This window comes from Cynocephalus volans, chromosome X, assembly GCF_027409185.1.
Source record: "Cynocephalus volans isolate mCynVol1 chromosome X, mCynVol1.pri, whole genome shotgun sequence".
NCBI lineage: Eukaryota > Metazoa > Chordata > Mammalia > Dermoptera > Cynocephalidae > Cynocephalus > Cynocephalus volans.
Genome location: NC_084478.1, coordinates 21,386,605 through 21,405,076, shown reverse-complemented (window position 1 = coordinate 21,405,076; position 18,472 = coordinate 21,386,605). Strand labels below are relative to the sequence as shown.

At 40.0% G+C, this 18,472-nt stretch overlaps 1 protein-coding gene across 1 annotated transcript; it reads left to right on the top strand.

Moving 5' to 3' along the window:
* Positions 1-15,488: 15,488 nt before the first annotated feature.
* Positions 15,489-17,539, top strand: LOC134367797 (serine/threonine-protein phosphatase 4 regulatory subunit 3B-like). The gene is given in 3 exon segments (XM_063084497.1): positions 15,489-16,695; positions 16,855-17,187; positions 17,190-17,539. Coding segments are annotated over 3 exon segments (1,890 nt in total).
* Positions 17,540-18,472: the final 933 nt, after the last annotated feature.

The window sequence follows — 18,472 nt, the reverse complement described above, 5'->3', positions numbered from 1 at the left end:
TCTGCCCATTTAAAACAAGGCTGGGTCAAACTTTGGCATCAGTTATAATGTCTTGTAATGTTTGTACATTTTTATTAAAATGTGCTAACATCTTGTCTCAGTTTGCAGATGAATTTGGGGATGTGTTGGGAAAATATAGGAAAATAGGGCCCCTCAGCTGTTCCGAATCTTGCCGCGCACTTGATGTAAATCTGCACGTGCACCCAGGTGTTCCTTGGTTATTGTCTTATGTAATTGCGCATGTGCACCCAGGTGTCCTGGGTTATGGACTTAAGTATAAAGGATGAGTGGCTCTAATCCACAGCGCCGTCTCCCCCACCCCACCCCCCTACCCCCGGGATGTCCCCAGTGGGCCACGGGGAGGCCAATATTGCTGCTGAAGGCTGCTGCTGCCGTTGCTGAGGACTGAGATCGTGTCACCTGCCAATGGCTCCTGGGATCTTTCCCAATTACCTAGCGTGGACCTGCGTGTGAGGGGTCTGGTGACCCAGTCTGTATAATGGGTGTGAAAGGTCTGAGCCCTAGCCCTGACAATATGTGTGGAAACTTAGTATAACTAAAATAACGAAACATGTTGGCTTTAGTTATGAATTGCTTTAACAATACAATTGGCGTGGCTATTAGCTATTGCCTCAACCCGACAACTGGTGTAGCTGTGTAGCTTTACAGGATGCTTCAAATTAACTAGAGAGAAGAGCTAAATCATAGAAGGACATGAGCTTTTTACCTCTATACTGGACAATGACATGATTTATTATACATGTATTGGTAGATTATAAAAAGGAACACCTTTTTTTTCCACTGACGTTTATTATAATCTGTTGGTAGCACACAAACCAATATTAATTAAACCAGAACTATGCGTACATAGAAGTGGGCAATCCCATGTGCCATTCTATGGGAACTGTGTGTCCTTAATCATCATTTCTTAGTGTTTTGATCTGCTTATGCCGCTCAATTTCTTTCTGCAGACGCTCAGTCTCCTCCTTGTGATGAGTGATCTCCACTTCATGGTGCTTTCTCAAGGCTGCCAGTCGTTCTTTAGTCAGCACTCAGGACGAGCCTTCCTCTTCGGCCTGCTCTCCCTTTCCGAAGGCTCCACCAGCTTTCCGATGCAGGTGCAAGCTGGAGCCTCGGCGTGCATGGCCCTCACACCCACACACGGAGGCCAGTGCACAGCTGCCACGTCTGTTAGTGCTGCACCTCTCCTCAGACCCTCTTCAATGCAGAGATGATGTCTGGAAATGGATGTGCTCAAAACCCTTTAAAGTCCTGAAGGGAGTTTTGCTATAGAATCTCAGGATACAGATAGAATCCAACAATCTCTATCCAGAAATTTTAATGAGGTCAGTTGTTTTGAACTTGGGATTTATTTTTCACTTAGAGACTAAGATTATGTGTTGATTACTACATCAACACAAAAATCCTGTTTAATACATAAATTAACCTATAGTAATAACTGCTTTTACTTGTTTGTATTGGATTTTTATTGATGAAAAAATTTTCACAAGAACAAAAGCTTCCAAACTCTTTTTTTATGAAGCCGGAATAACAGTGATACCAAAACCCATCAAAGATTGGAACTCCTCCCTAGTCCCCCAAAGTAACAATAGGCCAATATCTCTGAGAAATATTTAGCAGAAAACAAAAGCTAATAAAATATGAGAAACAGAATCCAGCAGTACATTAGAAGAAATATATACTTTGTCCAGGTAGGATGTATTCCAGAAGTGCAAGGCTGGTTCAGTACTAGGAATGATATGCTCATGATGACTACATTTCATCCCATCAGCAAATCCAAAGAGAAAAATCATAATCATTTCCATAGGTTCCTAAAATACATTTGAAAAAACTCACCATCCCTTTATAAAAAAAAATTTAATAAAACGGAAACCAAGTGAGGATTCCCTAACTTGGTGAAGTAGATGAATCTCAGTTCAAAAATGAATAGTACGTTTGAATTGGAAAAGATATCTACTAACTGCACTGTTATTAGCATAGTTAATATTAAATTAAATTGAATTAAATTCAGGTCGGAGCTAATAAAGGTAGACCAAAAAGATAAAGAACAGTAGAGGAACAAAAACTGCTACAGAAATAGATAATTCGGCAATTAATGGAGTACCGTATTAACTTATAGAAATCAGTTTCTTGACACATATAACTCACAATTAATTAGAAGACATAATGAAAGAAGGAAGTTTACTTATAACACAAGCTAAAAAACTACCTTGTGATAAACTCAACATGAAGTGTTAAGAAGACTGTAGTTTCCCTGCGGGACACAAAAGACTCCAATTAGTAAAATTTGTACCATGTTATTGAGTAGAAATATCATAGAGACACCTTTGATGTCAATTCCTGTTCAGTTGTGATCTCCTTAAATTTAATGTGGTCTTAATAAAAATACCAACAGAATTTTTAAAGTAGAAACTTCTAGGGTTTAGGTGGAAAACAAGCAAGAATAGCGAGAAAACATTCTTAAAGAGAAAATGAGGGATGATTAGACCCACAATAAAGCCAAAATAATTAAATAGTATGGTATTGGCACATCAATAAAATTATCAATCAGGGGAAAGAAATAGTCAGACATATGCTGAATACATGAGAATTTAGTTTGTGAAAAAGATAGCAAGGCAGTTCAGTGTGGGAAAAGGTAAATTCAGTAAATGGTACTAGGGGACACCTGAGCAGGCATTTGGGAGAAAAAGTTGGATCATCAGTCCTTACAAAAATATATTCCAGATGGAACAAAACTTTAAAAAATAATGCCATAAAAGGCTTCCTGTCAAGATGGCAGAATAGACAGTCCCCAGTGTCACTCTCTCCCACAAATCAAATTTACAACTATAAAAAAGCAACAACAGCCAAGCTGGGCCTGCTGGAGCTCAGGGGAAGAGGAGGAGAGACCTACGGAGTGCGTGAAGGGAAGAGAAGTCACGATGAGAGAAAGAAAAAATCTCACCGACCATTTTATGCCACGGATGCTTTAAGGCTGGACCTGCTGTGTGCATGGAGCAGGAGCCAGCAAAAGCCACAGCTGTGCCCTTTGGATGAAGTTACTTGGAGGCGGCAGGGGAGAAGAGGGCTGTGGTGGCTCACAGGCCAGCAAGACCACTAATAGGGTTCCTGTGTACCTACACAGGATAGAGGAGTCACAACAACTGAAGAAAAGGAGCCACTCAAAGGCCAGTGAGTCATTGCAAGGGATGGCGCACAACCTGTCCCATGGGAAGTGTTTCCAGTATGGGCAGTGGGAGAGACAGGCCCACCAGAGGAACCATGGGGCACAGCAAGGACAGCTGATCTGCCCCCCAGTCAGTGTAGGATCACTCAGAGGAGACTGGTCAGGAATATAGAACTGCATGGGGTGCAGTTTGATGAAAAGATTCAGGCCCAGATCAGAGTTTGTACACAACCCAGGTGCACCATGTCTCTGGAGAGTCAGAAGTACCTGTAAAGTCAACCATTAAAACATGAGTTGCACAAAAAGCCTTCCCTAGGGAATCAGCAGCAAAGCAGCAATTTAGCTCAACCACACAGCTCAAGTACTGGTCTCCACAGGAAGTTTCCCCATTTTAGAAGTAAGCAAAGGACAAAAAGTTAGTTTCAGCCCAGGCATACCACCAGTGTCTCAGGGCCCACCCAGGGACTGAGGTATGGAACTGGGCACTGGACTCCCCCTCCCACAACCAGGCACACCACCAGCACCAAGGAGCATGCCAGAAACATCACCTCCATGTGGGTGGCCCACCGCAGCCACCACAATAACCACTGCTTCCACGGAAAAGGCTATATGCTACAACCACCATGCATATGATCCGCCAGCCACTGGAGTGCATTGACATGAGGAAATTCACCAGCAGAGACCAAAGAAAAGAAGAGGATGTCTCTCTCCACAAAGCCCATTCCAGAGCAACAGAAGAAGCATCTGCTTTATGATAGTATTGGGGGACCTGAACACATCTCTCAGCATTGGACAGAACATCTAGGCAACAAATCAACAGAGTAACCATTACTCTTTCAGAAGGAAAGAAGAAATCTAGAGTAATTAGAGGGGAGAGGAAGAAAGGGATGGGAGAGATTGGACAAGGGACATAAAGAATAAGTACGATTCGTAACAATATATATGCTAGTAATATTGATTGTTGAACCCCAAAGATAAGTATAACCAATTATGGTTCAATAAAATTTTTTTTAAAAAGTTCATGTAAGTGGAATAAAAACAATCATTGGCTTTGAAAAGTGTACAAATTTGGTTGGTAGGAGATAAAGATAATACATTAAATAGTGAATTATTGAGGCTTAAAATTATACTAATAGTGTTCCAAAATTAGAGGTAATAAATGTAAGTGGATCTAATTAAGGATGAATTGCTTCAATAGTTCACTTATTTAGTATTTGAATTCATTCAACTAACAATTAGTTATCCCCTCTATACTGATTACTATGCTATCTACTTTATATAGCTTATGTAAAATTCAAGACAACCTCATTTTATAGAACATAAATCTGGGGCCCAGAAATATCAAAAATTTTGTCTAAAATTGTATTTAGATACTTATTTGATTGATCAAAGTTTATGATCACCTTATATGTTTGATTTTATACAGTTGCCTTTTCAATGTTCTACATGAAAAATTGGGTTTCTGCCAACTGAATTGGATGTACCTGGGTTATGAGCCACATAATTTAAACAGCTGTTCTTTTTTAACAATATATTATCTATAATAATTTTAAACAGCAAAAAAAAAAAAAAAAAGAAATGAAAAGAAAAGAAAAATAAATAAATAAATAGAAAATAATGCCTTAAAAGTACTTGGGTAAGGATAGGAAGATTCTTTTGTATCTCCACATGGAGGAAGCTTCTCTAACTATAAATCAAAACCCAGAAGCCACCAAGAAAACAACTACCAAACTAGACTACATAGAATTTTTTTTTAAATCCTGCATGATGAGAATCACTGTAAACCAAAGACAGATGATTAAAAAAACATTTGCAATTGTGTCCACTCACTCAGCCATTATTTATAGAGTGCCAGCTATTCTTCTAGATGTTTGGGACACGATAGTGAACCAAACAGAGAAAGAGCTAATTGCCTTAATATGTAAAAAGTTTCTAGAAGTCAATTTTTAAATGATCAACAGCAAATGGTATAAACAGACTCTTACAATTAAGGAAACAAGAAGCTCATAAACATGAAAAAAGTTTCAACCTAATTCATAAAAAGGGATGAAACAAGATGAAACTACTACACAGAAATACACCTGTCAAATTAGCAGAGACCCCACGATAGTGAACCAAACAGAGAAAGAGCTAATTGCCTTAATATGTAAAAAGTTTCTAGAAGTCAATTTTTAAATGATCAACAGCAAATGGTATAAACAGACTCTTACAATTAAGGAAACAAGAAGCTCATAAACATGAAAAAAGTTTCAACCTAATTCATAAAAAGGGATGAAACAAGATGAAACTACTACACAGAAATACACCTGTCAAATTAGCAGAGACCCCAAAATTTGATCACCCCAGTGTGGGTACAAGTGTGAAGAAGGGGCAGCTTCACGCATTGCTGGTGAGTGGTAGTGGCACATGAATAAAGATATAAATCAATGAAACAATAGGCTAAAAAGTATTTTGATTCACTAGCAATTACAGTATTGAAGGAAGGTAAAATGCTAAATTGGTACCATTATAGTAGCTATCAAAGCGCAAATGCACATAACCTTTGCTGAGGAATTTATCCTGCACATAAATTGCACACCTAAACTATGATACATGTGCATGGTTATTCTTTGCACCATTGTTTGTAGACATCCTAAATACCAGTCACCTGTATGGTATTCCTTTCCCAAAATTTGTATCCTCAGTCTAAATCATGAGAAAACACAAAATAAAGCTGATGGAGGAAGGACTTCTACTTCTTCAAAAGCATCAAGGTCACAGCAAACGAGGCAGAACAACTCAGATTGGAGGAGTCTGAGGAGGAGTGGATCTTGGAACAGATAAAGCACACTAGCAAAAAACTAGGGAGATCTGAATAAAGCCTGGGGTTTACATAACAGTACTGACCCAGTGTTAATTTCTTAGTTTAATGAGTACATCGTGATTATGTACAATAACATTAGGGGAGATGGGTAAAGGGTCTCGACCTCCGCACTGTTGGCATGTGGGGCTGGATCATTCTTTGTTGTAGGGGTCTGTCCAGGGCACTGCGGGATGTTCAGTTCAGCAAGACTGGCCTCTACCTACTGGATGCCTGTAGTACCACCCTCCCAAGATAGTGACAACCATAAATGTCTCCAGACATTCTCTAATGTCCATTGCAAACTCACCTGGTTGAACAGAACTAATAGACACTAGTGATACTCTGATATCAACTAAGTAATGAAATCCTTTACCTCCTGATGCATGAGGAGAAGAAACAAACGTCTTCCGTGTCTATGAGAATGGCTTTTTTTTTTTTGTCGTTTTTTTTTTTTTTTTTTCGTGACCGGCACTCAGCCAGTGAGTGCACCAGTCAGTCCCATATAGGATCCGAACCCGCGGCGGGAGCGTCGCTGCGCTGCCAGCGCAGCACTCTACCAAGTGCGCCACGGGCTCGGCCCTATGAGAATGGCTTTTAATCGACACGTTGATTTACCATAGAAGGCGTATCTAGCAGTGATTCACTTAATGACTGCCTGTAGTTCACCAGGAGAAGGTTGCGGTTTGTCAGAGGGTCTTTAGCCACAAACCTGAGATATGACACCCTGGGTTATATTACAAAAAAGACATGGGAAATTCTGTAGACATCAGAAAGAAAAATACATTGTAAGAGTCCATACCCAGTGGGTTTAGACTGTCCACTCTGATGCCATTGCTATGTTGAGAGATATCTTAGCAAAGTCATTTCTATCATTGTGAAAACTCTCTTCAGAAGAAAACTATAGCATAGGAGTATCGCTGTGTTTTCAAAATCGTATACGTGGGGATAATTCCTTAAATAAGGGATCAGCCAAAAAAAGAACTCATGAGTGAATGGACAGTGTTAGGGGTCTCATTCCCTGCACCCCTTGGGTCACCCACCCCGCATCCCAAAACGCTTGGCCCCCTCTGACCTCAGAAACGTTTTGGTGCTTCCTCATTAAGCTCTACTAAGTGTTGTCATCACTGGGCCATCTGTCTGAGATTTGAGCCAAATCTGTTCCCCGATCCTGAATTCGTTGCCGGCTTCTACTTTGTCTCCCCCGCACTGCAGCTTTCCCACGGGCTCGACAGCTTCCTTCTGCACGTGCTTTTGAGGGAAATGACTTCAGGAATAGATTGTGTCACACCAACGTGAACAGACTTTCTAACTTAAGCACTACAGTCAATTACCCAGCAGCCTTTGGACACTGGTTTTGAAGTTAGATCTTTTCAACTATTAGAGGAAAAGGCCTCATTTTACTCCAAGAGACCAGTAGAAATGAAAGGACAGAAATGGCATTAGGATTCAGAGAGAAGACAGGGACGTATGATGGGTGAAAATTACAGGAGCGTCCACATCAACTCAGCGCTATCAGGGCTAAAACGCAAACCCTAGGCGGCTTTCGCCATTTCCTTAAGAGCTAAATTGCAGAAAGTGACATTACCATCCGTCCTAGAAGAAGGAAACGTGCGTCGCCGTTACTTATGGCAGTGAATCAGTTACTCGATTTTATGTGTTATGGTCGTTCTCACAGTGATGAGAGCGAGCACCCTTCTGTCAATAGCTATCTGCAGTTTTCCGGACCAGGCCGAAATTCTCGCATTTTCTCCCTTTAACTGTCAGCTACAAAAGCAGAGGCAGCTACTAGGCCCTCGTGCCCGAGCCAAGGGCCTGGGGCCAGCAGTGGGAAGGACAGGGGCTTGAGCTTCCCTTGTCCTCCGGATGGCACGGGGTCCCCGGGCAGCCGAGCGGTCCCCTCGTGCATATTCGCTGAATACCTATTGTCTTCTAGGCAACGCGACACAGGAGAGAATAAGACTGTCCAGGATCCATCTTTGCCTCTGGTGGGGTGGGGGCAGAATAAGACAATAAAAGTAAGCAAATGGGGCAGTGACTTCAGATTGAGAAAGTTCTATTGATAAGCTAAAATAAGGCGATGTTAGAGAGGAGAAGGGGTTGCTGTCTCAGATTGTGGGCAGAGAGGTAGTTTTGAGGGACTGATTTTGGAGACAAAATGTGAAACATGATGAGGGTGATATGTGAAAATATAGTGGCACGGAATTCAAGCCAGTGGAAGCAGCAAGAACAGAGGCCTTAGACAGGAAAGAGATATGCAGGAAAGCCAGTGAGCAAGATGAGCAGTAAGCTGAGGAGAAAGGGGTTGGAGATGAGTGTGAGGAGGTGAGACCTGCTAGAATGCTAGACTGTGGATTTGTAGAAAGTGTGAAAGCTCTCCCTGCTGCAGGGAAAGACCTGCAGGACATCAGAAGGGGAGTTGTGTTTTGAATCAACTCCTTGAGTTTCATTATTAACTTATTTGGTAGCTACTGTCCCCAGCAGACACCAGAGGTCCACACATGAGTCTCCTGGGCGTGGAGGGTTGGTGCATGGGCAGGGCAGCCTCACTGTCAAGGGTCAAATTGCTGCAGGGCTTCAATGACACAACCACAATGTAAAACTTTAAGAGTTTTTAGTACTTATGGAACCTGGGGTGTACAAGGCATGCCTGGAGGAGGCCACATATACAGGGAGGTCAGGGAGGGAGTGCAGGTGGGCTGAGTGGGAACCCTTGGGCCAACACTTTTATAGCCAAACAGGTTTTCTGCAGGGAGTTTTAATTATTGGGTTTAAAGCAAGCAGGTGTCTGATTGGTCCCTCTAAAGGAAGCAGTGGGAAAGCAGGTAGCCCAGCCTGCTAGGTAGAGGACATGCCCCTAAGTCTTTATCTCTAGCCTCCGGCTGAAGCCATCCAGGCAGGGCATAGAACTGGAAACTGTGTCAAGGGTGACTGAACTTTTCTTCTGGTATAAAAAGTTAAACTTATATTCAAAAATGGATGTCAAAGCAACATAAAACTATAAGCACTCACTGCAAATTACTAAAACAAATTCACTTTTTAATTATTTTCCTGGAGAAAGACCTGAAAATAAATGACACTGTTTTATTATAAATGTGCAGAGATCCTGGTTAACTTGGACAACAAAAGTTCAAATAAGCTGGTTTTACTATATCAGACATAAAATAAGAACTGTAAAATTTGAGTGTTTTAAACTGTTTTTTACATTTATAAATCTTAGTAAATGATAAGAACTGAACATTATTACTAGCAGTATTTTTGACTACGTGTATTTTTGATTCTCCTCGCCCCCCCAAGAGAGATGTTTGGCAGTGTCTGGAGATACTTTTGGTTGTAAAAACTGGGGGATTGGGTGCTAATGGCATCTCGTGTACAAAGAAGAACTACCCTACTCCACCTACTCTCAATAATCAACCAAGCAGCCAATGTAGGCATTTTCAAGGCCTAAGACCTTTATCAAAATTCAACTTATAGGTTCGTGATTCATGGGAAATATAACGCCTAAGAATCATCTAAGACGTAGGAATACAGTTATTGTAGTTAAGAAGTTATGCAGTACATATTCAGTACTAAAAACCATGACACTCTATGCATCACCTATAAATCTGATAAGCCTCTTAAATTATACTTTTAAGTAACTATAAACCAAAATTTGATATTTTTTGAATGATTTTAGTGTATAATTTAAATATATATTCCTACACCACCATAGCAGCACTCCTGCCCAAGAAAATGATAGCAGATCACCTGGCAGTAACAAAACATAGAACATTATTTTTCGGGAAGAATGAACCTGATCTTCACACACGAAGCAATGCATCCAAAATCAATACTAGCCAGGATGTTTAGGATTTTTACTTATTTATCATCAAAACATTTTTTTGTGTGTCTGAATCAGTCCAATTCTCTCACAAAATATCAAATATATTATATTCAAGGCACTCTTTTAAATAATGGAATTAAATGTTAAGTTGAAATCAAGTGCTACCTATAAAATGAAAATTTATATTTTATGGCATAATATGTTTTGTGTTATTTTGAAGCAATGGAGATTATTTCTATCTGTAAGTAAAACTTGAGCAGTTTTTCACACCAAATTAGGCTCCTTGCTGTTATTTCTACGAAATGGTTATAGGATAATTAGTAAGAAGACAGCTAATTTTATTCCCAGTGATCCAGGTGGGAAAAGGAAGCAGCCTGGTCTATCCAGACAAAGAAGAAGAGAAGATCTATGAATTACGTAATTTAAAACAAAATTCAAAATGAGTGTAGAAGTAACTATTTGAACAGTAGGAAGAGGAGAGGATGGCACTGAAAGTGAGATTCTAAAATTTACATAAGGCCAAGACAACATTTTTCTCCTTTTCAGTCCTCTCCTAAGTTTCTGAGGTGTGAGCAGAAGATTATGGAGCTTCCACAGAAGCCAAGCACACAACTGAGAATGTGCTAGTGCTGACACAAACTGCCTGTAGATCCGAGAAAATACTTAAGACTGAGTCTCACTTCTGATACTATGGGAAGATGAGGGCCAGTACTGCTGCAGTGCACACACAACAGGATGACGCTTTCAGCTGAGAATAAAACGTTTTAAGTGTTCACACACGCTAATACTCTGTATATACAGGAACCATACATCACTCTTTGCCCAGAAAAGTTCTGGGTTATACTTGTTGTCCAAGTTTGTGGAAGATTGCATCAATGTACCCAATTCTTCACCCTTCCCTCTCCCCATGTCCTTTGCTACGTAACTTTGGATGTTCCTGCACTATAGGGGCAGCATACTTTTTTATCCCTTGATTCTGGTCTTGGCCATGAATTTTGTTTGGACAAGATATGACTCAAACAGAAGCTTGAAAGAGATGGAACTTTTTAATACTAGAATTAAGGTTCTCTCAGTACTTGAGAGTGGATGGAAAAGCCGCAACCTCCATCTGAATTCTCAAAGTTAGGGAAGAAATATTTGACAGAACATGGAGGAAAACATCCAGCTGATTCAGTTCACTAGCTTTTCATGTAACTAAAAGCTGAAAACAGGAGAATATTCCTTCCCTGGTCGCTATCATTAAGAAGTAAACTATCCAAAAGGGTGGAATTGGGGCAGCAGAGAAAATGCCAAGTGTACCTTGTAAATTGAAAATATCTCCTGATACAACTCTCTATCTATTCCAAAATAGGACTGGACATAAAAGTTCAAATTCACTGCTTAGTCCCCAGTGCCTGGTATAGGGCCTGTACATAGGGGCTGCTCAATGACTACGTGAAAAATAAATAAATGGATTAATAGAAATCATCCTAGAAAAAAAGGTTTGTTTATTTATTTATTTATTTACTTATTTATTTATTTATTTATACCATAAATAATTGTTGATAAAATACAATGACCCATGCCTACAGCAATTGCTAGAAACACAGAACTGAGCAAAATAAAACAATAAAAAAATAAATTCAAAGCCCTTATACACCTAATAGTCTGGTTTAAAAAACAGAATAAGAGAAGTACAAATTGATCAGATGATACTAAGTGCTTTGGTGGGAAAAAAAAAAAAAAAATATATATGTATATATAAGGGATGGGTAGGTTGGGATGGGAGGACATTACAATTTTAAAGGGGTTGTTAGGGAAGGTCTCACTGAGGGGAGGGGAGTATTTGAATAAATTTTTGAAGGACGTGAGGGTTTGCCACGTAGATACAATTCTGAGAAGTAGAGTGTTCTGGATGGAAAGAAGGGCAGGTGCAAAGGCCCTGAAGCAAGAGTGTGCCTGATGTAGTTCAGACACAGCAAGGTGGCTAGTGTGGCTGGCATAGAATATTGGAAAGAGAGACTATCAGGTGAAGAGCTTGCATAGTTCAAGGGGCCAGATCTTGTTAGGCTGTACATACCGTAGGTAGAACTTTGGCTTTTATTCAAAGTACGGTAGAAACACATTTGAGCAAAGAAGTGGGTGGGTATGACTTCTGTTTTAAAAGTCCCCGCTCTCGTTATTTTGCTGAGAATGTACTAGTAGGGCAAAAAGGTAGAAGCCAGGGGAAGAGAATATTAGAGATTTCCAAATGAAAGATGATGGTGCTTTGACACTGGTGGTAGTGGTGAGAAGCAGTAGGATTCTGAATACGTTTTGAAAGTCAGACAGACAGCATATATGAGAAAACTAAACGTAAAGAGTCAGAAAGTGAAAAGTCAAGAATGGGCCCATATTGTTTAGAAGAACAAAAGGAAGGATGGAGTTGACACTGCTTGCCTTGTGTTTCAACTATGAAATGCTCTTTCCTAAATATTCTATCTGTATATAGTTGCTTGGGTTACCTATATCTAAACTTCAGAAATATGTGACACATTTCTTTTATGTCTTCTAAAACAACTCAGGAAGTATACAAATTAAGCTCTTAGTAGTCATAAGATGTGGATGAATTGCATAATCCTTGTGTAAAAGTATTTATTTTCAGAGCAGAGTCATCAAAAACTATACCTTTTACTCCACTAAGTTCTGGGGGAAGAAGTGTGAGGAAGGCAGACGTCCAACATTGAAGAAGCATCTTGAGTCTTAAGATTGATACCACCCGGTTGGATTTTGAACTGCTCTTAAGTTTTTCCTTCACAAAACAAAATGGAGAAATATCAAATAACAGTGATCATTTGGATAAAAATCGCATTGTTGTAAACGTCTGCTGTAACCATTTATTCATAGTCTGGGAAAGAGCATTACATATTGGGAACAGCAAAGTGGGGAGTCGGAACTACTCTATAAATGGCCTGGTTTCAAATACTGGCGTCATCACTAACTGTGAGGGTTTAAACCAAATACTGGATTGAGTTTGCAGTTTCAAGTTTTTTCTCTCCAATAGGACAGTAATAACATCTTCCTCATGCCATTAGTGAATGAAGGTTAAGTGAAAAAGTAAATAATGCATACAAAAAATGGTTTACACAGCTCCTAGACTATGGCAATCACTTATTCGTATTACTTTGCTCCCTGTCAAACAATAGCAACAAAAACAACAAAATAATAATCTTTGGTAGGTATAAGAGAGGAGGCAAAAAAAGGCATTACTCTACTTTTCAAACCAAGTAAGACAGGAACTGAAAAACACTACTGCAGAAATAGCAATCAGAAATACAGACTTGAGGCTCTTTTAGATTGTACAGAGACTCTGTGAACCCAATTAAGATAAAGTGACCTTAACTGGCCTAAGGAAACTCTCACTGGTAAAATTATGAGAACACACAGATTTGTGCTGAATGCCTCTCGAAGAATACAACCTGAGGGCACATTCACAGAATTGACAGTATTATAATTGATTCTAATAGATACTTTAATATTAACGCAACAGAGAAAAAAATTGGGCCATTAGCATCCATGTCATTATTATTACTGTATATTTGCAGATCCTGACACTCAAATTTGTTTTTCACTAATACATGTATTAGTTTTTCCATTAGTCATTTATTAATTCTTATGTTTAAATATTATTTATGATTTGTAAATGTTACTAAAGCAGCAGTATCCTGGCATTGATTTGGATTTTATCATGAAATGACTGTCCAACAAAAAACCAAATAAAATAAACAAACAAATAAACAAGGGGCCTGGCTAGTTAGTTCACTCAATAGAGTGTGTTGCTAATAACACTGGGGTCAATAATTCAGATCCCATACGAGCCAGCCACCAGAAAAAAAAAGAAAAGAAAAAAAAATGATTGTAATTCACATTCAACTCCCCATGTGCCCCATCTATACTGTCCCAGGGAGCATTCTCTGTGCTAGAATATTCTGGAGGCAACACTGTAAGAGAGGTGTATGGAAGTTTTTCTGTGTTTTACTGGAGAATTGTCATACATCTCCAATGCTATGTAAAATGAAGTGATTGTTACAAACACGACTCTTCAAGTCCAAATGTGCTTCGTGTGGCCCAGTTCTCAGATTTTCCCTTGCAATAACAGGGTTAATGTTTTGGAGAAATATTTTTTAAAAGAACACTGCAGAAGTTGCTGCTACATCAAAAATCAACTTGGTTACTGTTAAAATTGTATTTAACAGACTTGCCATATCCAAGCTTCTATTTTTCGGTCGGCCATACACAGATGTGTATCTAAAGGAGGAAGTGCGTGATTTTCATCTTGTCTTGATAATTTTATTACAAATTATATAGATGGAAGGAATGTGAAATAAAGTGTGATGAAAGCCAAGAAAAGAAGGGGGTATCACAGTTCAATGGCTGAGAAAACCAATTTTGGAATCAGAAAGACATGTTTTCAAATCAGAGTTCCTCAATTTATTAGCTGTGTGACCTTTGGCAGTTTACTTAAGTTCCCTAAGTCTGTTTGCTGATTCTAAAAGGATTCTTAATACTCCTGTATCACTGGATTATTACGAAAATTAAGTAAGAAAATATGTATAACATTCTTTTCACAGTGTCTTGAACATTGTAAGCACTTAAATATTACACTTGGTCAATTATGTTATTACCTTCTTCATAATAATAATAAGCACTAATTATTATTATTGATTTGTTGTGCTCGTTATGATTATCATCACTAAGAAAAGAAGTAAAATAATTTATCTGTAATTGTCAATATCCATTCTTGGCTAATTTCACCTCACAGTTTCCCTTTGGCTCAGTCCTTCCCTAAGAATAAGGAACGAACTTATGGATTGGAAAATGTCAGAAAATGTGTGCTGGAAGACAGAGCTTCAGGCCTAAGTGAACAGAGGAAAGGGGCTGCCCAATTCCCTCTTGGAACAATATCCTCTCTCTCTAAGATGGATTAAGAGAGGGATCCAGGCTTAGGCCAAGTCTTATGGAGGAGACCCAAGCCTATTGCTCTGATTCTTGCTAATGGTCTGTAGGTCACTTGTTCCTGCTTCTTATTTGGTCCAGCCTTTTCTTGTCGTACAACGTCAGATGTGGACTTGGTCAGGACATAGGTGATTAAGCTTCCCTTTTGTCAAAGGTACTAAGTCTCCATCCCCACACACCAGATGAGTAAAAATGTTTCCGAGGGACAACAATCCTTTATGCAAGAACATCCTCTAACTTCTAAGCTTCCATGCGTGCATTTAGCAGCAGCTCCCTGTGGCAAGTATAGTTACTGTCACATAAGCACATTCTTGGGGCAGAATCCTGTGGGGATCACAAGATTCCTTCGTGATCGAGGCTATTTCAGACAGCCGAGAGCAGGCCCAGAGGCTCCCTTTTTAGGAGAGCGTAGGTAAGGGAGGGCAGAAGGCAGGGATGGAGGTTGGGGACATTGAAGGGGTGACAGTGGAAGACAGCAGGGCCGCCGGGAACCCTGCTGACCTGTGGCCTCCCAGGAGCCGCTGCTGCCCCTGTCACCACTGCCGACCCGAACTGCCACCTCGGCCACCGTAGCTGTCCTAGTCGCCGCAGCTACCGTTGCCAGGATACGCAAAGTGGCGGCTGGAGCCAACCCCGGGTCTGGTGCGGTGAGGCCGGAGGTGGACATGGCGAGCAGACGGCGCCACGTCAGAGTCTGTGTTCGGGATGAAGACCAGCGCTGGGACCAAGTAGGTCCCGGGGACGTGTCCTGGGCTTCCACTGAGCTGGTCCAGCTGCCTAACTGTGAACTCGATGGGCTTGAACAAATCGCTGCTTTGGTTACCTCGGTTCTCCCCTCGCCTACCGGCAAGGAAAGGCTGGCTCTGGTCCTGGAAAGTGAGGATTATATTCAAAAACTCCTGCAGCTGTTCCGCACTTGTGAAAATCTAGACAACACCGAAGGCTTACACCGTTTCCATGCAATTATTAAAGGCCTGTTCTCCTTCGACAGCAAACCTCTGTTTAAGATCATGCTTTCTGATGAGTGTATCATGGATGCGATGGGATGCCTTGAATACGATCCTGCTTTGGCTCAGCCAAGATGGCATAGGGAATTCTTGAGCCAAACTGCCAAGTTCCAGGAATTTATACCAAGAACAGACTCTGAACTTAGGCAAAAAATACGTCAGATGTACAGAGTGCAGTACATATATGACGTTCTGGTGCCTCAGCCACCCACATCTGCAGATAATCTTTCTACTCTCCAACATTTTATTTTCCTCAAGAAGGTTGAGATAGCCAGCATGCTGCAGCAAGATCGCAAGTGTTTGTCTGAAGTTTTAGCAAAGTTTAAGGATAAGACTCTAGATGATGACAAATGGCGTGAATTGGTGCTTTTTTTCAAGGACTTCTGTGCATTTTCTAAGACATTACGGCCTCAAAGCAAGTATAAGTTATTCCAAAAGTTGACACAATTGGAAATTCTTCCTGCTCTTAAAATCATAGTGAGTGCTGATGATGTGCTAATAAGATCGGCTGCTACAGATATATTTACTTATCTAGTTGAGTACAGTCCATCGAAGATCCGAGAACCTGTAATGGAGGAAGCAGAGAAGACTGAAGGTGATGACCTTTTCATTAATGTAGTGATTAAACAAATGACCTGTGATACTGATCCTGAGCTGGGAGGTGCTCTGCACGTGATGGAACATCTGCGCACTTTGCTTGATCTGGACAACATGCTGTCAGCATCCAATAAAAACGTAAGATGTGATTTTCTAAATTTCTTCTATAAACAATGTGTGCATAACTTCATAGCACCACTTTTGGCCACCACTTCAGAAGACAAATGTGAAGGAGGTAATATATCCACCGAAAGCAAAAATTGCCCCAATAATTATCAAACAGCACAGCTGCTTGCTTTAATTTTAGACCTACTCACATTTTGCTTACAACAACACACACATTACATAAAAAGCTCTATTTTGAGCAATGATTTGCTAAGAAGGGTCTTGGTTTTGATGAATTCAAAGCACACTTTCCTGGTCTTGTGTGCTGTTCGCTTTATGAGAAGGATGATTGGCCTTAAAGATGACCTTTATAATAGTTACGTCATCAGGGGAAATCTGTTTGACCCAGTTGTAAATGCTTTTCTGCATAATGGAACCAGGTACAATATGTTGAATTCAGCTATTATTGAGCTGTTTGAATACATAAGAGTGGAAAATATCCCGTCTCTTGTTGCACATATAGTCAAAAAGTTTTATAAGGCACTTGAATCAGTTGAATATGTCCAGACATTCAAAGGATTGAAGATTAAATATGATGATCGGAAGGACAGGAAAAGTCCAATACAGAATTATTTGCGTTCCATCCCATATGGTAACATACCTCAAGGAGGTGCCAAAGTCTCGAGGTAAAGTAAGAAATGTGTTTTAAAGAAGATATGGGAGTAGCAGTCATGCCATCATTGGAAAATAACTTTCCAGATTCTTATGATCAATTCATGGAGACGAAAAGACCAAAAGAATATTGGAACGAGGTAGGCCTTCCCAAAAGAAAATCACCTGGTGACTTAAAATTGTTTTCATTTCCTTCTGCTGCTGCTCCTGATGGAACAAGGATCCCAAACGGTAGCGGCGTAGTTCGTTTAGTGGATATTCCAGATGATGACGATGAAGAAGAAAATAAAGATGAATAAACATCCCCCAGGGAAAGACCTTATCTCAGCAAATAATATCTTTATGGAAGACCCTCAACATGTGCTTCAACTAAAATTCTATACATTTCAATGAGATGAAAAGTCTGATTCCAAAAGCTTTCTTGTGTGAGATATGCAATAGCATATATGATGAGCTTAAGATGGTTCAATTCTGTAAAAAACAAGAATTTCCATAAACTTAAAAAAAAAAAAATAACCAGACTTGCTTGATAACTTGTTAGCAAGAAAGTCTTAGTTTGGGGGAAGACACAGGCTGATAAAGTAATATTAATGTAGTTTTGTTTCAGGGGCTTATATTAGAAACAACTTCGACAGTTCTTGCAAAGTCTACTTGCACAATGGTTCTAGCCATGGTGTTCTTCCCTTCAGTTGCCTTTTTGAAATAATTGTTTATGTTTATATGGAAAACAAGTTAACTACAGTAGAAAATAAAGTTATACTGTCCAGACCTTTCTGCAAATATTTAACAAAAATTCAGCCTGATGGGTAGAGGGAAGGAACGTCCAGAATATATTTCTTTTTTTTTTTTAATTTTATTTTGTTGATATACAATGTGGCTGATTATTGTGGCCGAGTACCAAAACCTCCCTCCCTTCTCCCTCCCCCCCTCCCCCCCAACAATGTCCTTTCTGTGTGCTTGTCGTGTCAACTTCAAGGAATTGTAATTGTTCTGTCTTCCCCCCCCCCCCGGTTTTGTGTGTGTGTGTGTGGATGTGTGTGTGTGTGGATGTGTGTGTGAATTTATTTATTTATTTTTAGCTCCCAGCAATAAGTGAGAACAAGTGGTATTTCTCTTTCTGTGCCTGACTTGTTTCACTTAATACAATTCTCTCTAGGTCCATCCATGTCGTTGCAATGGCAGTATTTCATTCTTTTTTATAGCTGGGTAGTATTCCATTGTGTAGATAAATGCTGGTGAGGTTGTGGAGAAAAAGGGACTCTCATACA